The sequence below is a fragment of the Pimephales promelas genome, chromosome 5 (assembly GCF_988280905.1).
Source record: "Pimephales promelas chromosome 5, fPimPro1.hap1.1, whole genome shotgun sequence".
In the NCBI taxonomy this organism is placed as follows: domain Eukaryota; kingdom Metazoa; phylum Chordata; class Actinopteri; order Cypriniformes; family Leuciscidae; genus Pimephales; species Pimephales promelas.
In genome coordinates this window covers 39,851,222-39,874,782 of record NC_142773.1, presented here as the reverse complement: position 1 = coordinate 39,874,782, position 23,561 = coordinate 39,851,222, and the positions used below count along the sequence as shown (strand labels likewise).

Genomic DNA, 23,561 nt, shown 5'->3' with positions numbered 1-23,561 from the left:
TGACACTTTCGGCTGCTTAGATTCCCATGATTCCCTTGTACAATCATCTCTGTGTTAGATAAAGACAAGTTTGTGGCTGTCCAATCAAAGACATGTGCAAAAACATGAAATCAATTTTTTTACTGCATTTACTGCATGTTCATGAGTTTCATTTTGTGGAAAAGTTGCTGTGCTGCACGTATGTTAGTAGTGATTTGAACAAAACCACAAGGCGTAAGCAGGAGTAATATTGATACTTGGCCAAGCAAACCGATAACATGGAAGTAAGTGTTACCAACTGATAAGATAAAAGTATTAAAGACATCTGGAGTGTGAACTTTGAGCAGTTTCAAAACTTTTCACAAGTTTGTGTTTTGAGCTCATTTACAGCAAGAGCAGAAAGAGGATGAACAACCTTTTTTTTATTTTGAACGTTGTAGGTATAAACAAATATAAAACATACCAAGAACATAAACAATTATATGTGCAAGATTCATATGCTATACAATAAAAACATGCCAATTATTACATAATATTTATTGGACAAGATAATTGGTTCAGATAATTTTTTTTAGCTCTATGCATAAGTGGTTTATAATTATTCATTTTCAGGAAAATAATAAAAAAATTCAGTAGCTTTCATTTAACCAATTAGACTTTTTTTTTCTCTCAATGTGAAAATCAAACTCTTTTGGTTTTGACATGAAGACACTATACTGTGTTCATGAACATTAGTTGATTTGCTCTCATGTATTACACGTCCAACCATGTATTATTCTTATCTGATACACTGTTCAAATGTTTGGGGTCATTAAGGTTTTTTTTTTTTTTTTTTTGTATCCAGCAAAAATGCATTGAATTGATCAAAAGTGACAGTAAATACATTTATAATGTTACATAAGGTAAATGCTGTACTTTTGAACTTTCTATTTATCAAAAAATACTAAAAAAAAAATACAAATAACTGTAAAACAGAAAAAACTGTTTTCAACACTGATAATAATAATAAATGTTGATATTGAGCAGCAAATCATAATATTTGAATGATTTCTGAAGGATCATGTGACACTGAAGACTGGAGTAATGATGCTGAAAATTCAGCTTTGCATCACAGGAATACATGCATCTTAACAAGTTATTTCATTTTTGTATTTTAAAAATTATTAGTTTTTACTGTATTTTTTATCAAATAAAGGCAGTTTTCATGTTTTTGCATATGGTGAGCATAACTTTCAAAAACATTAAAAAAAAAATCTTACTGACCCCAAAGTTTTAGACAGTCGTGTATATGCACAAACTTGCAAAAATACTCCACATTGCTTTAGGACACTCAACTAAACAATAGATGCATTTTACATATGTATAGGCAAAAGTGTAAACATGAATCACAATCTTTCACATTCACCGTGTAAGTCACTATAAGCTCAGTCCTCGTTTATTTTAAGGCGGTCTGGTTTTCGGTGACTAAACCAGAGTCACAGAGAGTCTCTGTTCCACAAAGAAGAAAAAATAGGGACACATCATTCATAGTCACTAAATATAGAGTCCATAAAAAATTGCAGCATTAGAAGCTCACAGTAGACAGCAGGTTCTGTTGTACAGGGGTTAAAGGATTGACTGTCAACAGCTTTAAAATAAAAATAATAAGAGGGGATGAAAAAAATATTTAAATAAAATAGGAATTGTTTTTCCTCCATAAATAGCGTCGGTGAGAGATTCAGCATGATGCACAACGGTGCAATTCCACTTGAATCGTCAGTTAGCCCCGCCCCTTAGTGAAACCTCATTGGTTTAGAATCTGCGTACAGCTTTATGATTGGCTGTTATTTTAACACTACACTGAAGTGAAATCTAACTTTACACCTATTTAGGATGTCATAATAATGTTCAGAGACAGACGGCTGTTATACATATACAGCTAGTAAATATTTTTGTTACCTATTGTGGACAGGTTGGTTAGTAAGATTGATTTCCAAAATGTGTTTTATATATATATATATATATATATATATACACACATACATACATACACACACATGTGCCTTGGTTAGTTAGTGGTACTAATTATAAACGTCGTCCTTATGAGATAGCGAGATCGACACGAGATTGCAGAGTTGTCATGGATAAAGACTTTAGTAAATAAAATGTTAAAATAAAGTAGTATTTTATAAAAATGAATCATGCTATGCAGATGTGTCTGGATATTATAACACCAAATTGTTGTGGTTATAAAAGGCTATAAAGTCCCTAAACCTACCGCCACAGGAAAACATTTCGTTACATCAAAAAATAAAGTCACTATAATCCAGTTTATATATATATATATATATATGAAGACTTCAGAATGCAAAAGCCTCCAAGTCCGTCCGTCTAACGTTGTTTTTTTTTTTTTTAATATTAACATTTTTATCAGGCTCCTAGTTTCTACTAAAGTAGCCTACCGACATTTCTGAATGGGCTAAGGCTGGGATTTTGTGAGCTTGAAGTGAAATTATTTGATGAAACACTCAATATTATTATTCATTTTTGACAGAGGTGGCTTTCAGAAGTGGCTTATATATATGAATATAAGTGGTGGCTTATATATATGAATATAATATCTAATTACCAGTGTGAAAAATGGACTGCATTTATATATAATATATATATATACGTATATATTATATATAAGAAAGACCTTTTTGGCATCTGTTCCATGTTCATACTTTTCGTCCTGGATTTCTTACTCAGGGAACCACACACTCTTGTCTTCTGATGACTTCACTTTCTTTCCCATGCCGAAAGCATCGCTTCCAACAGCAGAAGTGCATCTAGTCGGTAAATGTCAACCGGTGGTTTTGAGGTTGTCATGGAAACGGCCAGTTCCCCTTGAAAAAGTTCGTCTTTGTGCTCCGATACAATAAAGTCCCTCAGGGTTCATTAGATGTCAGATCTGTGCACTTGGCGTAATTGAGCGTGCATAAAACAAAAAGCGGTACGAACACGGTCAGCCGTCTGTAGAGGAGTATAAAATCTAATATTCAGTGTTAGTTCATGCATTCACTTGCTCTCTCTGAAATGTGAGTGTTGTCCTGTGGAAGAGAGCGCGGTCAGTGCCAGTGTACAGTGTGTGTGCAGCAGCGTGTGTGTGGCTGTCTGTACGAGACGTGGTGCAGCATCCAGTGGTTTCGGAGTGTCTGCCCTCACAGGTCAAAGGTCAGGCTCATGCAGGCCTGCTGTAGGAGTAAAGATTGTTCCTGTCCGTGTCTGCGATCTGAAGGCTGGGTTTGCGTTCGCTGTCTTCGTTTTCAGCGTTTTCGACATCCTGGCAGCGGGGCGGGCGCTCTTTGAAGAAGTCAGAGACGTATCGCACCTGTGACGGAGAGCAGAAACACTCAATGCAACTTGCAAAATAGACCATTAGTTCAGATTGAGCACACACTATGCTCCATGCGCAACAAGACTGCATTTATTTGATAAAGAAACTGAAATATTGTTAAATATTATGACAATTTAAAATAACTGTTTTCAAAAAGAATCGCTACTTTTTTCAAAAAGAATCGCTACTTTTACTTTTTCAAAAAGAATCACGACTTTTTTCAAAAAGAATCGCTACTTTTACTTTTTCAAAAAGAATCACTACTTTTTTCAAAAAGAATCACGACTTTTTTCAAAAAGAATCACGACTTTTTTCAAAAAGAATCGCTACTTTTACTTTTTCAAAAAGAATCACTACTTTTTTCTAAAAGAATCACGACTTTTTTCAAAAAGAATCGCTCCTTTTACTTTTTCAAAAAGAATCGCTACTTTTACTTTTTCAAAAAGAATCACTACTTTTTTCAAAAAGAATCACTACTTTTTTCAAAAAAGAATTGCTACTTTTTCAAAAAGAATCGCTACTTTTACTTTTTCAAAAAGAATCACTACTTTTTTCAAAAAGAATCACTACTTTTTTCAAAAAAATCGCTACTTTTTCAAAAAGAATCGCTACTTTTTCAAAAAAGAATTGCTACTCTTTCAAAAAGAATTGCTACTTTTTTCAAAAAGAATCGCTACTTTTACTTTTTCAAAAAGAATCACTACTTTTTTCAAAAAGAATCACGACTTTTTTCAAAAAGAATCGCTACTTTTTTCAAAAAGAATCACTACTTTTTTCAAAAAGAATCGCTACTTTTTTCAAAAAGAATCGCTACTTTTTTTCAAAAAGAATCGCTCTTTTTACTTTTTCAAAAAGAATCACTACTTTTTTTAAAAAAGAATCACTACTTTTTTTAAAAAAGAATCACTACTTTTTAAAAAAAAAATCACTACTTTTTCAAAAAGAGTCACAAAATGTTTTACTTTTTTATACTTTTTCTTTGCGCCTGACAATTTATAGTGATATATTTAACAATATCTTTTGCATTTCTATTTCGAACAAACTCGGCACTGCACATACTCGTGCCCGTAGCAAGACACCCGTCAAGTCTGAGATCCATCAGACTAACGGTTCTAACGGTTCAGAGATATGCGATTAACAAAGAGACAGAAAGACGTTCCTGTAATTTATAAATAGATATAGAACAGGAAAAAAACCATTCTAATTAAGTGCAATTAAATAACTTAATTATATACATACCAAATCTTTCTCTTTTTTTAGCATAAATATAAGTTACTGAAGTTCAAGGGAGAGTATTTAAATGGATTTAATTATCATGAAAATGCAAACAAATCCCAGTGGTTCTGCAACAGGATATTTTCCTTATGCATTTTTATTTTTTATTTTAATTTTGGGGTGAAATTAAGCTGGTTTCATGAGATTACTGCACTCACCGTGAGGACTGCGATCAGCGCCCCTTGCAGAAGACCCACGACCACGTCGCTCCAGTGGTGTTTGTAGTCAGACACACGTGTGTATCCCACATAAATGGCAAAGGCAACCAGGAAGAACTGAATTGTTGGCCGGAGGAGGCGGGCCCACTTGGATGCCATGCGTGCCTGGACATACAGCTATGCACAGGATGAGGAAAAACAACGACGGATTATTACACAATATTTTAAAAGAGGATATGGGAATGAAAATGGAAAATCAACCTTGTGCATTCAGCAGCAGGAAACGAAATATTAAGTCTTAAGTTGTGGGAAAGCACCTTGTCTAAATATGACCTGGCAGCATCTTAACTACAGACACGTCGGAACACGAGTGAAGCAACCAGAAAACCTTAAGTGTTTATTAATTCACCCTCATGTCGACGCCACAAACCTGTATGACTTTCACTCTTCGGTGGAACACAAAAAGAGAAATTCCCAAGAATATTCATGTTCAGAAGATAAAGTCATGCAGGTGTGGAGATGAGTAGCCTAAATAATCATGTCAGAACTTAGAGGACCTATTGTGCTTTTTTACATTTTCAACTGTCTTTAGTGTGTAATGTTGCTGATGTCACTGAAATCCCTGAAACGCATCCATTGTAGTCTTGAGTTTTCTACCGGGAACGAAGACGTCACGATATTCCTCATTTAAATAATTAATTTGCAGAATAAAGGGGTGGGGTCTGATTAAGTGTCTAGAAAAAGTCGCAGTTATGGTTAAGGGGCGGGACTTTGCAGAATAAAGGGGTGGGGTCTGATTAAGTGTCTAGAAAAAGTCGCAGTTATGGTTAAGGGGCGGGACTTTTTCTTAAACATGCTAAAATCGGCTGACCAATCACAAAACACTGGTCCAGCCGACCAATCAGAGCACATTGTGCTTTTTGGAAGGAGGGGCTTCATAGAGACAGGAACTAAACGGTCCTGCAACAATGTCAAATACGTTTCATTAACTTTCATGAAAAGCTATTCTAGTAGAGCCCAAACAACAAAATCAAAACTTTGTTTTAATAGGAAACTTTAAGCATTGCATACTATCTTGAGGTCATAGTTTATTTCCTGTTGCTCTAAGGGTGTCCTTTATCTGTCTACACAAGTCTTCTGTGTCAGCATGATTGTAGAAGAGGAAGACAACTGTGACAACTCACCGCCAGAAACAACATGCAGTACATCCCGAAGGAGGAGTGACCGGAGTAGAAGGACAGCCTGGTGCAACAGGACCGATGGAGGAAGGGCGGATCGACAGATACAAAACAACAGAGGGAGAGAGGGAAAAGAATCATTTTCACAGTTCACACATCATTTGGAACGAAACGGTCATGGGTCATTCCTCACTTTAAGGGACTTTTTGTCAAACTATGTTTCAAAAGTGTTAAAACCTTTATCACATGTCCATAATGGCCTTGACCTTCAAATGCATTTTGGTATGTGTGATGCCAATGACCTTTTCATGTTTAGCAGAAAGAGCTTTATAACTCTTGGACTTGCAAGGTCAACAAATTACTTTTAATTTATAAAATAAAAGAAAACAGTAATAAAAAATAAATAAAAAACAGAATAAATAAAAAGAACAGTAAATCTCAGATTATTTAAATATAGTGATAACTGTTTAAAGTAAACATAAACAGTGGAGAAAGAAAACACGTGTTACGTTATAATGGATCTGTGCGTCAGGTCTTAAAGTGACGGCAGCCTAATATACCTGCTGCAAAATTATGAGATAATATCAAACATGTCTAATATGCCAGTTTTTCCCAATCAAATCAATGTCAAAATTGTGGCCAGTGAAAATGCTGAGTGGCTAGTAAATCACTAGCCACAGTGGCAGGTGAGCAAAAAAAGTTAACGTCAAGCCTGATTACAAATATAATAATAAAATATTTCAAAATAATATTTTTAATTTAAAAAGTTCCCCTAATTATGGAAGCTTGTTTCCACCAGAGAATGGAAAATAAAAAAAGGTAATTGCGACTTTTTATGTCGCAATTCTGACTTTATTTCTCAGAATTGTGAGATATAAAGTCGGAATTGCGAGATATAAAGTCGGAATTGCGAGATATAAAGTCAGAATTGCGAGATATAAAGTCGAAATTGCGAGATATAAAGTCGGAATTGCGTGATATAAAAGTCGGAATTGCGAGATATAAAGTCAGAATTGTAAGATATAAAGTCAGAATTGCGAGATATAAAGTCAGAATTGCGAGATATAAAGTCAGAATTGCGAGATATAAAGTCGAAATTGCGAGATATAAAGTCGAAATTGCGAGATATAAAGTCGGAATTGCGTGATATAAAGTCGGAATTGCGAGATATGAAGTCGGAATTGCGTAATATAAAGTCGGAATTGCGAGATATGAAGTCGGAATTGCGTGATATAAAGTCGGAATTGCGTGATATAAAGTCAGAATTGTAAGATATAAAGTCGGAATTGCATGATATAAAGTTGGAATTGTGTGATATAAAGTCGGAATTGCATGATATAAAGTCGGAATTGCGAGATATAAAGTCGGAATTGCATGATATAAAGTCGGAATTGCGAGATATAAAGTTGGAATTGCGAGATATAAAGTCGGAATTGCATGATATAAAGTTGGAATTGCGAGATATAAAGTCGGAATTGTGTGATATAAAGTCAGAGTTGCGAGTTATAAAGTCAGAATTGTGAGATATAAAGTCAGAATTGCGAGATATAAAGTCAGAATTGTGAGATATAAAGTCAGAATTGCGAGATATAAAGTCAGAATTGCGAGATATAGTCAGAATTGCGAGATATAAAGTCAGAATTGCTAGATATAAAGTCAGAATTGTGAGATATAAAGTCAGAATTGTGAGATATAAAGTCAGAATTGCGAGATATAAAGTCAGAATTGCGAGATATAGTCAGAATTGCGAGATATAAAGTCAGAATTGTGAGATATAAAGTCAGAATTGTGAGATATAAAGTCAGAATTGCGAGATATAAAGTCAGAATTGCGAGATATAAAGTCAGAATTGCGAGATATAGTCAGAATTGCGAGATATAAAGTCAGAATTGCGAGATATAAAGTCAGAATTGCGAGATATAAAGTCAGAATTGTGAGATATAGTCAGAATTGCGAGATATAAAGTCAGAATTGTGAGATATAAAGTCAGAATTGCGAGATATAGTCAGAATTGCGAGATATAAAGTCAGAATTGCGAGATATAAAGTCAGAATTGCGAGATATAAAGTCCGAATTGCGAGATATAAAGTCCGAATTGCGAGATATAAAGTCAGAACTGTGAGATATAAACTCGCAATTGTGAGAAAAAAAAGTCAGAATTTTAACATAAAAAGTCTCAATTGTCTTTTTTTCTCGCAATTGCGACTTCATTTCTCATATTTGCGACTTTATATCCCGCAATTGTGACTTTATATCTCGCAACTGTGAGAAAAAAAGTCGCAGTTATTTTTTTCATTTTTTTTATTCAGTGGCGGAAACAAGCTTCCATACCTAATTGACAAATCGGCCAGATAGAACTGAAATATTTTCTGAACACTGGTCATGCTTTGTGTTGCATGTATAATCAAATCTATTTATACTTCAAGCCTCTTGAGGAAATATGGCATTTGAAAACACCACTGAGACCTTTGGACTGCAAAGGTCACCGCATAAGAAATCACAAATGTACTGGACAAACAGGAAGTGAAACAACAGGTGAACAGCAAAAATAAACAAATACAGGAAGTGAGGTCAGCAGTTTATGACTTCTGACACCGGCCCTTCCTGTCTCCTGCTTCTGTACCTGGATTCTGTCACGTTGCGATGGGTTCCCGTGCAGTTTATCTCCAGCATGTAGCCCTCACACACTTCTGGAGCACACACCGCCATGAAGTTGGGCCGTAAGCGTCCGATGGTGTACTTGGCCATATCGGTCAGAGACTGGCTCACACACGCGCCGAACAGAAACGTCCCCACCACTTTGTAGAGCGCCACAGCGTACTGGTTAAAGTCAGAATTGGAGTAAAGCCGTTTGGTGTAGACCAGGTAGGCCTCTCCGGAAGTGATCTGCAAGTGAGGAAACAATGAAGTCACTTAAACATTTTACCCATGAATGAGCAATATCAATAATGATGCATGAGTCAACATTGGTACATTGTAATAGCTTTTTATATTACATTTTTTATTGATTGTGTAAACATCTATTATGATTACTTTGTCAAGCACTTTGAATCCCCATTGTGTAACTATCAAACTGATTACAAATAATAATAATAATTATATATTTCAAAATAATATCTTTAATTTAAAAAGGTTCCCCTAATTATGGAAACTTGTTTGTGCCACAGAACGAAAAATAAAAAAAAGATAATTGTGACTTTTTATCTCGCAATTTTGACTTTATTTCACAGAAATGCGAGATGTAAAGTCAGAATTGCGAGATATAAAGTCGCAATTGTGTGTTATAAACTCAGAATTGCGTGATATTAAGTCAGAATTGCGAGATATAAAGTCAGAATTGAGTGATACAAAGTCAGAATTGCGAGATATAAAGTCAGATTGTGATATAGTCGCAATTGTGTGTTATAAAGTCAGAAATGCATGATATAAAGTTAAAACTACGTGTTGTAAAGTCAGAATTGTGAGAAATAAACTATTCTGATGGGAAAAATTTTAGTCTTTTTCCCTTAGAATTGGCCCGATAACTCGCAATTGCGAGTTTATATCTCACAATTCTGAGAAAAGATGTCGAGATATAAACTCGCAATTGTGAGATAAAAAGTCAAAATTGTGAGATAAAGTCTCAATTCTGTAAAATAAAGCCTGCGAGTACACTGTAATAGTTTTTTATATTCCATTTTTAATTGATTTCATACACATCTATTATGATTACTTTGTGAAGCACTTTGAATCATCATTGTGTAACTATCAAAAGGTACATAAACTTGCCTTAAGGTTCATTCTCAGTAATAAAAGTAACTGTTGGATAGATGACTCATGTTTTGAGTTGTACTCTGATGAAACATACTGAACTAATTACAATGTTCAGAACATGTGGCCACAATACAAAATCAACTTGCATCTTTTCACAATCAAATACAGACCCGAAATTTCACAATTACTACAACTGGCTGGTTCTCAAAAGTGTTTCAACAGCAAATCCCTTTAGACAGTTATGATGCTTCTTAAACATACAGTTCACAGAACAATAAAACTTTGAACAAACAGTCGAACCCAATAAAAGTAGTTCATATTCAATTGTGTGCTATATTCTGAATTCCTATGATAGCTTTGTGTGAAGAACAGGCAGATATTTAAGTGAGAAGACGACTTCCTCGTGAGCTTCACTGTGAGTCATTGAGTTAAATTCATGAAACACATTAGTTTGATTCTTTTGGTCTTCTTTGGGTCCTTTTTGAAGCTCGACAGCCAAAGTCACCATCCTCTTTTTCCAACATAACATTCCCTGTTTTCCAATGGAAAAACATGCCTCTCGCCTATAAAAATACAATTCACAACAGTTTCCTGCTGAAATGAACACGAGGGAGTAAAACACCAACAACTTTTAATCCTTTTTACACAAATTATTGATTAATAAAGACATGTTTTCATGTGGTTCATTGCACAAAACTATGCCATGACCTGAAAATACTTTTAACATAGTGATAAACCGCTGATTTGTAACCTGATACATGTTGATGTTTGCGTATACTAGAGCCAGACCGATATATCGGCAGACCGATATTATCGGCCGATATTAGGCATTTTCCAAACTATCGGTATCGGCAGTTATAATGGCCGATAAATGAATATTTTAAAAATAAAATAAAAACGGACGAAACACGCTTGAACCATGTCATGAGTGTTGGAGTTGTATAGTTTGTCCACCAGAGGGCACTCTACACAGTTCCTGTTGGCAACACTCATTGAGTTGGGAACGATACATACATTGCTTGAATAACAATTAAAAGAACATCCCCATCAGTTCTCTAAACTCAAATAAGCAAGACAAAATTTTTGACTATCATGTCCAGTTTAAAAAAATAATTAAATAAATATAAAAAAAATATCGGCCGATATATCGGATTTTAAAACCCCAAAATATTTGTATCGGTATCGGCCTTCAAAATTCTTTATCGGTCGGGCTCTAGCGTATACGTTTGGCTTTTCTAGTAAATTTGCTCAGTAGCTCACCATTGCAATGTGGAGGGCTCGGGTATCAGTCCTGTGAAACACGAGTTGTGATAAAAAGCTCAAAGGCTTGTAGAAACAAGCTAAAATTACATGGTTGCTTCACCAAATACGTATTAGCTCACTTTTGCTTTTGTTTACTAGCCTGGATGCTAGCCCGAACCCCGCTAACAGTATTTTTTGTTCGGGAAGTTCGGTCTGGACTCGATCCTTTGAGGAGTAATTATGGTCGGTTCAGAATTAGTCGGGCCAATCAAATTACCAGGGCGGGCTTTATACGATGATGGACAGATGACCTGCAGTTACGAAATCATCACGTTATCAAAGAGCGTTTGGGTTGAACTGGCTTCCTTCAAAGATGGCCGCCGCTGGAGAATTGAGATATACGCTATCGCGTCTGTTGCAAATAAAATGCATAGTAGGACCCCTTTAAAGGTTTGCTCAGCTGCCTGATTGGTGGAGACTCACGATAATGATGGAGCAGGAAATGGTAACGGCCGCCATCATCTTGTGAGAGATGGTGTCTGGTCTGTAGGGGTAACGAATGGTCTCGTCATCACAGTAAACGCCACGCTGGTACGGCCGGAACATGATGGTCATTATGATGAACGGCATCGCCACTGAAACACAAACAACAGCGTTATTATTGGGCTCAGATGGCTGGCTCAGTAACACACATCAGACAAATCATCTAGCGCATGTCTTGTGTTGAATTTTCCATGGGAACAGGAAAAAAGAAAGAAAATGCTTTTGTGATAGGAAACAGATGACATTGAAGTTCATCAGTGCTTCTGCGAATCATGCAGGGAAATCAACACAGATAGTGTACAACAGACTTTTCCACATCAAGAAATATCATTGACCAATCATAAATGTCAAACACATGTTGTGGATTCAGTAATGCTGGATAATCTTAAACCGCTTGCCATCCGGATACAGGATGTCAGTGGGAATTATCGCCAGGGTCACGGCACCAGATGTCCGTTCAACAGATGCCCACAACAGTATCTTGTGACCAGGAAAAGCACTGATTTATGTCTCCAACATGTGCAACTCCACTATTTTTTTAATCAAAAGTCATGAGAACCTTTGGTCGTGTTTCTCAAAGCCTGAATATTCCACGCGGATCTTTTCCCATCGGACGGCAAAGATGCCAATCAGATTTATCAGGGACCGTCGAGGGAAAATAAACTTTGGATATCGAGGCAGAGTGCTTCATCATCAAGTCCATCAAGATATTTTCTATTCCCACAGCAACGGTAACTTTCCCAAGATCAGGACCTTGGAGTCCAGTCATATTATATTACTTGAATCCACACACATGAAAGCAGACGTACACGACCAAATTACACATTCAAAGCAGCCTTAGTCAGAACAAGTTTAAAGATGTGCTCACAAAAGGACTGAAGGAACCAAAAATGTGTATTTGAACACTTAAAAATGTGTGAATGTCATCAAACCAAATAGTATTTATGTTAAAGAACATTAAGAACACAAAATGTATTCTTATTCTATTTATTCATATTGCACATACGCATAATTTCAAGTGCTTTACATAGGAATTACATAGCAAAGATGAGAGAAAAACAAACATGTAAGAATTGTTGGGGGGGAAGTAATCAGTTTTAAAATAATTTAAGAACATACAATTAATAAGAAAAAGACAAATGAAATAACTTAAATGCTCAAACTTTTCAAAGTTTTTAAATGATTTCAGACAATGAATAAGGGTCTTATCAAGCGAAACGATCACTTATTTAATAAATAAATAACAAAGTTTAAGTTTAATAAACTCAAATGGTCGCCTTGCTCTGTTCTGTGATGCGCGTTTGTGACTCTCCTGTTCGAACTCGTTCATCAAAATGAACGAATCTTTTCCCGAGTCAACTCGTTCTTTTCGTTCGTTGAATGATCCAAATGACACGAAAAAAGATTTGTTCATTTTGATAAATGAGTTCGAACAGGAGAGTCACGAACGCGCATCACAGAACAGAGCAAGGCGAGCATTTGAGCTTATAAAACAAACTTTTTTTTTGTAAATGAGCGATCGCTTCGTGTGATCAGACGCTTATTCATCGTCTGGAATCGTTTAAAGCCCTTTGAACAGTTTGCAGTTTGCACTGAAACTCTCTTTTGGACCTTGAACCCTTTGGTTCCCATTGAAGTCCATTATATGGAGAAAATCCTGGAATGTTTTCATCAGAAACCTTAATTTCTTTTCGACTGAAGAAAGAATGACATGGACATCTTGGATGACGTGGGGGTGAGTAAATTATCAGCAAAAGTTTTTTTTTAAAAGTGAACTACTCCTTTAAGAAAATTTGGACTAAACCTCTCAAATCATTTGGATTAGTTTTACGATCTCTTTATGAACTTTTTGAAGCATCAAAGTGTCAATGGAGGGACAGAAAGCTCTCAGATTTCATCAAAAAGATCTTCATTTGTGTTCAGAAGATTTACAGTTTTGGAACGACATGAGGGCGAGTGATTAATGACAGAATTTCCATCTTTGGGTGAACTATCCCTTTAATGCATTAACTATTGTTAACTAATGGAACTTTATTGTAAAGTGTACTTATTTATTTCATAAAACTTTCAGATAATGATGTCATATGCCAGCTTGGAAGTCAATTTTTATTTATATGTAAATTAATGTGCAATTATTTGTCTGCATAAATTAACTTGGCAGCTGCTCATAGGCTTTGACGTCGAGGTTAACAGTAGCTGAGCTTATAACTCTGCCTTCATTGACACTGTAAGGTTCTAATTAAAGTTTTATGATTTTCCAACAGACGACCCCCAAAGCTCATTGTCATCCCCTCGCATCTGTTAAAAGACAGCTTTACAGTCGAATTCATTGTGAAAATGTGTGTGGTTGCTGGTGCCATTGTGTCAATGTAATGAATGTAAGCCATTTGTGTTCCCTTTTACAGCCCATCTGGGTTTATGGACATTTCCTTTTGTGCAAGAAAAACTTGTATTCTTTGTGTCTGAAAACAATGCATGCTTACTCAACACATTTTTAACCTTTCCCAGGATGTCTTGTTGGATCTAAAATGGGGATTTTTCTTTCTGGAAATATATGATGAATGGATGACCTACAGTACGAACAATGCTTCGTAAATAATTATTATACAATAAAAAGCCAAACATCAAAAAATGCAGTCAAACATGGTGATCATGAAAGTACTTTTGAACACTCATTTCATTGAATTAGATAATGTCAAAAGCAAATTTTGCAAATTTAAAATATTTTTCATCTTCAATATGTAACTATATTAAAGGAGTAGTTCACTTTTAAAAAAAACCTTTGATGATAATTTACTCACCCCCATGTCATCCAAGATGTCCACGTCTTTCTTTCTTCAGTCGAAAAGAAATTAAGGTTTTTGATGAAAGCATTCCAGGATTTTCTCCATATAATGGACTTCAATGGGAACCAAACGGTTCAAGGTCCAAATGAGAGTTTCAGTGCAGCTTCAAAGGGCTTTAAACGATTTCAGACGATGAATAGGGTCTTATCTAGGACCCTTCGGGTCATGACTTGAAAAAAGATTTGTTTATTTTGATGAACGAGTTCGAATAGGAGAGTCATAAACGTGCATCACAGAACAGACCAAGGCGACCATTTGTGCCTATACAACTTAAACTGTTTTTTTTTTTTTTAAATGACCGATCGTTTCGCTTGATAAGACCCTTATTCATCGTCTGGTGTCGTTTAAAGCCATTTGAAGCTGCACTGAAACTCTCATTTGGACCTTGAACCGTTTGGACCCCATTGAAGTCCATTATATGGAGAAAATCCTGGAATGTTTTCATCAAAAACCTTAATTTCTTTTCAACTGAAGAAAGAAAGACGTGGACATCTTGGATGACATGGGGGTGAGTAAATTATCAGCAAAAGTTTTTTTTAAAGTGAACTACTCCTTTAAGACACTACAGTTAAAGTTAAAGGGAAAGTTAACCTTTTTGGGCAAACTATCCATTTAACAAACACTGAAAAATGCAGAAATGAAGATTATTGTATGAACTAAAACTTCTAAAGCATTGATTAATTTGACATTTCTCTCACTTTCGCCAACTTTTTTTACAATTAGCTTGTTGCAAAGCATTCTGGGATTGCATTAGACCACCTTTGAATTTGGCCAAAGAGAAGGTCTCTTAAAAAGCAATTTAACTAGACTTTTAAAACATGCGTAACATGCTTCCTATAACTTACAATTTGAGAGGAGAGCCACAATCTGACTCAGACTGATAACATTGTTATGAAAGGGTTGAACCTTTTTTTTCAGAAACGCAACCCCCGATTTAAGCAAGTTAAAGGTTATTTACACGAGACTCTCAAATCATGGGTGTGAAGGTTAGCCTGCCCTAAAGGAACACGGCCGTCCACTATTACAGGACATTCAGAGCCGCGAGGTTAACCGTCTCTATCAGAAGTCTCTCTGTATGTCAGACTGTAAAAAACCTTTAACCTCCTTCCACTCAAGCCTTTTCTCTCCCTTCCTTCTTCCATCATTATCTGTCTTTTACAAATCTCCCTCTTCCTTCTTGTTTGAAGAGACCGCATCATTCGGCTGTCCTCAATTTAAAGACATTCAGTTCAGAAAGACGAAGACAACCAAGATGAAGTTCAGGAAACGGGTTTAAAAGAATCATCTCTACAGTTACATTCGGTCCATGATAACATTTGTGTTTGTGACAAAATATGCATTTATTTCAGATTGCGTGATTGATAGCAAATCTCAAATCGCATAATTCAAACTAGATTATCATTCAGTGATATATTTGGATATACCCGCATACAGTACTCACACAACAAAATCTCAACTGCTTCATTGCTTGTATCGTCATAATGTGTAAAAAATATTTTCGCCCAGTTCTAATCTGCTAAATGAAACTATAAGACATGAAAATATTAAAGGCGCACTATGCAGGAATTCAGTTTTTATCAAACAGTGACCCCTAGAGTCGCTGTGAAGTATTGTATTTAACGCTACTGTCGTAAACACCACTCGCTTCAGAGCGTCTCTGCACTCACGGCCTGATACGCCTTTGAAAGCATTATATTAAGGTACAAATCTTGCATCTAGAAGATCTAGGGGGTGTTTATGGGTAGGCCTATATGATATTAGACAACATAACCTATAATAAAAGATAACGAATTTCAAACCTAAACCAACCATTTTTTTTTTTTCAAAGACCAACAGTCTGTCATTAGTCTTTAGTCTGCCACTAAAAAGCGGTGTGTTGTGGTTCCGGTACACCAGCCATGTCAACGAAACGAATGAATGAAAATTTGCTTATAAATTCATGCCTACATCTTTGTAGAACTTTTTAAATATTTTATCAGACAATAACTACTCACGATTTTGCTTTAGTATAATTTTTTGGACGATTCAAGACAACAGCTTAGATTTCGGGACTGACCCGAATTTTTCGGGACGTCTGGTCATGTGGCGGTGCGCGCGCAGTCTCCACTCGAACGCGCTCTTCTATCGACGTTGTGGACTCTCTCTATTCATTCCGGTATATCACAAAATAAAATGCACACAAAGAGAGAGAGAGCGCCCCGGCCTCTCATGTCTTCAAACAACAATAGACAATAGTAAAAGGTTGGAAGACCGCAGATTTTTAGAGATTAGAGACTCAATGAACAACATCTCAACACTAAATCATAAAGGCCTGTCTCATATAGACGCCTGTCTCAAATACAAGCCGGTGAAGTTCGACAATTTGGGAAAATAAAAGCCCAGACTATTATTTGTAGTTTTATTATATGCTTATCAACTTTAAGGGTTTGTTTGCTTCTAAATTCAACTCTCACCTGCTAAAATCTATGTTCACACTTGTAATTCAGTTCTCTTGATTCAGACCAAAAAAGGGTAACACTTTAGAATACGGTTCCTTCGTTAATGAATAACTACACAAGAACCAATGAGAAACGAACTAGTAAGTAATAGCTCACAGACGAAAGTGGTAGTTCACTATTAACTAATCAATAACTTCTATTTTTTTAATTCTTCCCAGAGAACTACTGAAATTTTTTTTTAATAATCTAGTAACTACTAACTAAAAGAAACTCTTATTAACAAATTAGTAAGTAATAGCTCACAGATGAAAGTGTTACTAGATACTTCTGTGGGAATTAATACTAATTATTTGAATCCGTATAAAGTGAAGATCATTAGAACGAATTAGTAATGACTCAAGTGTTACTACATGATCTAGTCATGATTTGTGCAAACATTTGAGTTTTTTGGTGAACTTTAGTATACTTTTAGAAAATGTCTTTAGTAACATTTGAGTAATTACTAGTTAGTTCCAATGATCTTCACTTTATAATACGAATCCAAATAATTAGTAATTCCCACAGAAGTATCTAGTAACACTTTCATCTGTGAGCTATTACTTACTAATTCGTTAATAGGAGTTTCTTTTAGTTAATAGTAGTTACTATTGTTAATAAACGTTTCAGTAGTTCTCTGGGAAGTATTAAAAAAATAGTAGTTTTTGATTACTTAATAGTGAACTACCACTTTCGTCTGTGCGCTATTACTTACTAGTTCGTTAATCAGAGTTTCTTGTTAGTTAATAATAGTTACTAGATTGTTAATATTGTGTTACTCATTGGTTCTTTCATTAACGAAGGAACCGTATTCTAAAGTGTAACCCAAAAAAGGAAATTAATACTGGTTTTCATAGCATTCACACGGACCGAACCTAAAGATAAGAAACAACAACAAAAAACGCAGCTTTTATGGCATATATTTTCAAAAGACCTTTTTGGATATATGTATATTTTTACTATAAACTACTGTGGTACCATGTCAGATAACAAATAATACAGTATAATGAAGCAAAACTTCTGTAAGTTGTGTTTGGGAACGTTATTCTAGTCGACCATATTGCTATGTGTATTATAATGTGTTGTTTTTACAATAAACTGTGATTTATTTATTTTTTAAACTGATGATTGTACATTTGAATAACCATGAAGAAAAACACACAATGATCTTTGCCCAACACATGTACTTCTAGAGCAGCTCTGATATTGAGCATGAAGGGAATGGGGATGAGAGCAATACTTGACTGCAAAATCTAGGGTCAGTTCTTCCTTTCGGTTTGTGCTGGTTTAACCCGAGGGATGTGAAACTCTCGGAGAAGATCACTGATGCAGTTTAGAGAACTGAGATGAGCATTTTTCACAGAGCAGATGAAAGATCTCAAACTGATCTCGAGGCTGGGATTCGATAAAGGATTGCAGTCGGATGACAGAGTTCAAGCGTTGGGGTTTTAATAAGAGTCCATATGTGGAGGAAATTTCCACTGGCAGAAGATCTGCCAACTCAGAGGAGGCGGACCACAGCGTTCAGACTCTACAAGCTTCTCACCGGTTCAAGTAGTGAAATTACAAGGCAGTAAAGTAGTTAAAAAAGTTGTGAAGTTACACTCTAAAAAATGCTGGGTTGTTTTAACCCAATTTTGGGTCAAATATGGACAAACCCGAAATGTTGGGTTAAAAATGTAATGTAAAAATTTAACCCAACGGCTGGGTTAGTCCATATTTGACCCAAAGTTGGGTTAAAACAACCCAGCATTTTTTAGAGTGTACTGTACTATAAACAAGTTATCGACATTGAAGCTATTTTAGAGGGCAATAACCTTTAAATTGCACAATTTATTTATATAATTCTTATTTACGTGGCCTAAAAATGATAAATACTAAATATACAGTCAAGTAGAGCTACAAAATGAATCGAAACCAAACCAAAATCGTGATATGGCTTAGTGCAATATCAAATCACAAAGTTGCTTTAATATGCAATTAGGAACGCAAGATGCACAAACCATCTCCCCATGCTTGTATTGAATGCAACAAAATTAAAAAAGCTCCTACCAACAAAAAAGTAGATACCAATGAGATTTAAGTACATCAAAAATCATGAAAATACTTTTTTAGACCATGTAAAACCATCTAAAATATATTAAAATATGCAAATGGTACATATGAAGAGTTCAGATGCAAAAGCCTCTAAGTGCCATTTGAAATTTTCTAGAATGATCATTTTTATCAAGCTTGTGTATTTAATTTCAGTGATTTCACGTAAATGGCAATTGTTATTTAAGTGAAATCACAGAACTTAAAATATACAAATTTGACAAAAATCATCATTAAAGAAGAAAATTTCAAATGGCATTTAGAGGCTTTTGCATCTGAACTCTTCACATATGCACTCTAAAAATGCTGGGTTGTTTTAACCCAATTTTGGGTCAAATATGGACAAACCCAAACGTTGGGTTAAAAATGTAATTAAAAATATAACCCAATGGCTGAGTTTGTCCATATTTGACCCAAAGTTGGGTTAAAACAACCCAGCAATTTTAGAGTATATATATGAAGAGTTCAGAAAAAGCCTCTAAATGCCATTTGAAATTTTCTTCTTTAATGATGATTTTTATCAAACTTGTATATTTAAGTTCAGTAATTTCACTTAAATGGCAATGAATTACCTATTAATTGTTATTTAAGTGAAATTACTGAAGTTAAATATACAATTAAAATCATCATTAAAGAAGAAAATTTTAAATGGCATTTAGAGGCTTTTTCTGAACTCTTCATATATATATATATATATATATATATATATATATATATATAGATATATAGCACTGCCATCTCACGTCATGCTAACACCACAGTACATATGTCATGCCATTTCTTTTTTATTCATGGTTTTGAAATGTCCAGCATGTTATATTTGTTGGAGCACACCAGCAGAACGAGACCATGATGGTCAACAGAATGCAAAAGAGCTGGAGCGCTTCAAAAATGTCAACAAATGATGGCATTCGGCTTACAGTAGTATCTTTGTAGCATCAGGAAATGTGTGTCTAGCACAGAAAGACAAGCTCAACAGGTGTCTCACTTCATTTGTGTGTGTGTGTGTGTTAAATGTCACCTGAAATAAACTTGCACCAGATGGGATCTTTATCCAATTTCTGGAATTTTCTTCTAAACTAGTTTGTGAGGGAATCGTGTTCCAGCTTTGACTAAATGTGCTTCACATATTGACATGACTTGGGTTTAAACCACATGTCCTTGTGTTGCATTAAAATACTGTAAACTGTTTATTAGGGCTGTCGCGGTAACCGCAATATTGTAGTACCGCGCTTCTGACCAGTCAACCGCAGAGGATAGCACGTAACCGCAGCAACCGCGATATTCACGTTTTTTTTTATAAGGCTATACCCTTCTTGTTTTGAACTTAATGCATGTGTATTGAATGTTAAACAAGTTCATAACGATAACAAGACTGTTTCATGGTGATGTGTAGCCTACAGGCTTCACACAGACAGTGAATGAGAGAGATCGGCAGAGCGCTGCGCGTGCAATTACCTGCGTCTGTCTTTGAAGTCGTGAAAAGCTTGTCGTGTCAAAGGGAAGCGAAAAATTTGTCGCATCATCATTTTAATGTTGTTCTCTTGTTCTGTTGTTCTCAATGTTCTCTTCACGGGTATTTTCCCATAAATGCGCGTCAGCAGCAGCTCTGGTCAGCATCCCACAACACAAGGAAGCCGAAATAAAATCAGTGAGTCACGCATTGAATCAATGGGTCTCTAATAAGTGAAGCATCAGCTTCAGCATTGCCTATGCGACGCATTGCTGCTCAGCTGAGCCTTGAAAAGTTGAATCTCAAAGTTAAAAATAAATAACATCTTGTTGAATCAGCTTTTTTAAACGTGTTCGTTGAATGAACGGTTCAATGACTCGCTCAAAGTCCGTTGTCATAACAATATGCGCGCTGAGTGAAAGTCTTTCAATGCGCATATACTGTAGACGCTGTTTAGTTTCGGTTACATTGGTTACTGAAAATGTCCTCGTTTTTGTCCACATCGTAAACATTATTTATATAGCAACAAAAACATAAAAATTAAATAAATAAATAAATGGCGGTAATACCGCATATCGCGCTATTGAGCCACTCAACATTACCGCAAGGGAAATTCCATAACCGCGACAGCCCTACTGTTTATGCAATACAGTATTAAGTTTGAATACTCTAAAAAATGCTGGGTTGATTCAACCCAAATTTGGGTCAAATATGGACAAACCCAAATGTTGGGTTAAAAATGCAATTAAAAGTTGAAAGTGAAAGTTGAAGTTGGGTTAATTTGAAATTACATTTTTAACCCAACTTTTGAGTTTGTCCATATTTTACCCACATTTGGGTTCAAACAACCCAGTATTGTATAGTGTGTATGAATTCATATTAAATATGCATTTAACAAAAACATTTGACTAAATACAAAAAAAGAAAGAAGAGTAAAACAAAATGCAAAACAGGGACTTGCTGTTGACTGGTGACTCAAATATCATATTTCATCTCATATTTTTTGGGTCAGTTACTAAACTCTAAACAATGCTGGGTTTTAACCCACAATTGAGTTAAACATGGACAAACCCAAACGTTGGGTTAAAAATGTAATTTAAAATTTTAACCCAATTTCAACTTTCACTTTCAACTGTACTTTTTTAAATTACATTTTATCCCAACATTTGTGTTTGTCCATATTTGACCCAAATTTAGGTTGAAATAACCCAGTAGTTTTTAGAGTGAAAGAAACGGACTGAACTGCTTGCTTGCTCAGTTGCAAGCACTCAAAATCAAAATACTCTCAAATTGTAAATAAATTAACAAATGCCACTCAAAAGTCTCAAAAGAAACGCCTCCATAATCACATGAACAGCTGGTTTCTTATTTATCGCGATGGTTTGTCCGCTCTAAACAATGCCGGGTTGTTTGAACCCAAATTTGGGTGAAATATGGACAAACCCAAATGTTGGGTTAAAAATGTAATTTCAAATTTTAACCCAACTTAAAACTTTCACTTTCAACTGTATTTTTTTTTAATTGCATTTTTAACCCAACATTTGTGTTTGTCCATATTTGACCCAAATTTGGGTTGAAATAACCCAGTATTTTTTAGAGTGAAAGATACGGACTGAAATGCTTAATAAAATTAACAAACGGCACTCAAAAAGTCTCAAAAGAAACACCTCCATTATCACATGAACAGCTGGTTTCTTATTTATCGCGATGGTTTGTCCGCTCTAAACAATGCTGGGTTGTTTGAACCCAAATTTGGGTTGTTATTTAAAATTTTAACCCAACTTAAAACTTTAAAACTTTCACTTTCAACTGTACTTTTTTTAAAATTACATTTTTAACCCAACATTTAGGTTTGTTCATATTTTACCCAAATTTGGGTTCAAACAACCCAGTATTGTATAGAGTGTATAAATTCATATTAAATATGCATTTAACAAAAACATTTGACTAAATACAAAAAAAAGAAGAGTAAAACAAAATGCAAAACAGGGACTTGCTGTTGACTGGTGACTCAAATATCATATTTCATCTCATATTTTTGGGTCAGTTACTACACTCTAAACAATGCTGGGTTTTAACCCACAATTGAGTAAAACATGCACAAACCCAAACGTTGGGTTAAAAATGTAATTTCAAATTTTAACCCAACTTAAAACTTTCACTTTCAACAGTACTTTTTTTTAATTGCATTTTCAACCCAACATTTGAGTTTGTCCATATTTGACCCAAATTTGGGTTGAAATAACCCAGTATTTTTTAGAGTGAAAGATATGGACTGAAATGCTTAATAAAATTAATAAACGCCACTCAAAAAGTCTCAAAAGAAACACCTCCATTATCACATGAACAGCTTTTCTTATTTATCGCGATGGTTTGTCCGCTCTAAACAATGCTGGGTTGTTTGAACCCAAATTTGGGTTGTTATTTAAAATTTTAACCCAACTTAAAACTTTAAAACTTTCACTTTCAACTGTACTTTTTTTTAAATTACATTTTTATCCCAACATTTGGGTTTGTTCATATTTTACCCAAATTTGGGTTCAAACAACCCGGTATTGTATAGAGTGTATAAATTCATATTAAATATGCATTTAACAAAAACATTTGACTAAATACAAAAAAAGAGAGAAAAAAAGAAAGTAAAACAAAATGCAAAACAGGGACTTGCTGTTGACTGGTGACTCAAATATCATATTTCACCTCATATTTTTGGGTCAGTTACTAAACTCTAAACAATGCTGGGTTGTTTTAACCCACAATTGAGTAAAATATGGACAAACCCAAATGTTGGGTTAAAAATGTAATTTCAAATTTTAACCCAACTTAAAACTTTCACTTTCAACTGTACTTTTTTTTAATTGCATTTTCAACCCAACATTTGAGTTTGTCCATATTTGACCCAAATTTGGGTCGAAACAGCCCAGCATTTTTCAGAGTGTCCGAAGCAAGGTCACAGAGGCAATCTCGACATCTCCGATTCCTCCCCAAGAGCCGGACTCACGCACAGCCCTGGCCTTATAGCGGCTCCATTGCATGGCAGGCATTTTTTGAAGTTATTACAGTGCCGAGTGATCGGGAGCTGCGCCAGAGGATCGTTTGTCTTTGCGCTCGCATTGGATCCCAACTCACGGAATAAGAAGAGCTATTGTCTCCAGGGGCCTGTCGCAATGTCATCTGGCTCTCGCGTTTCAATCAGGATGAAACTGGA

The 23,561-nt window shown here is 35.3% G+C and overlaps 1 protein-coding gene across 2 annotated transcripts in view; it reads right to left on the bottom strand.

Moving 5' to 3' along the window:
* Window positions 1-381: 381 nt before the first annotated feature.
* plpp2a (phospholipid phosphatase 2a) overlaps window positions 382-23,561 on the bottom strand; it is a 40,647-nt gene continuing 17,467 nt past the window's right edge. For both annotated transcript variants that reach the window (XM_039677079.2, XM_089131530.1), the window contains exons 2-6: window positions 11,427-11,578; window positions 8,572-8,834; window positions 5,955-6,012; window positions 4,771-4,947; window positions 382-3,331 (exon numbers count right to left, since the gene is read on the bottom strand). In XM_039677079.2, the coding sequence (XP_039533013.1) occupies window positions 3,182-3,331; window positions 4,771-4,947; window positions 5,955-6,012; window positions 8,572-8,834; window positions 11,427-11,578 (800 nt within the window). In that variant the 3' untranslated portion in view covers window positions 382-3,181. The remainder of the gene's footprint in view (window positions 3,332-4,770; window positions 4,948-5,954; window positions 6,013-8,571; window positions 8,835-11,426; window positions 11,579-23,561) is intronic.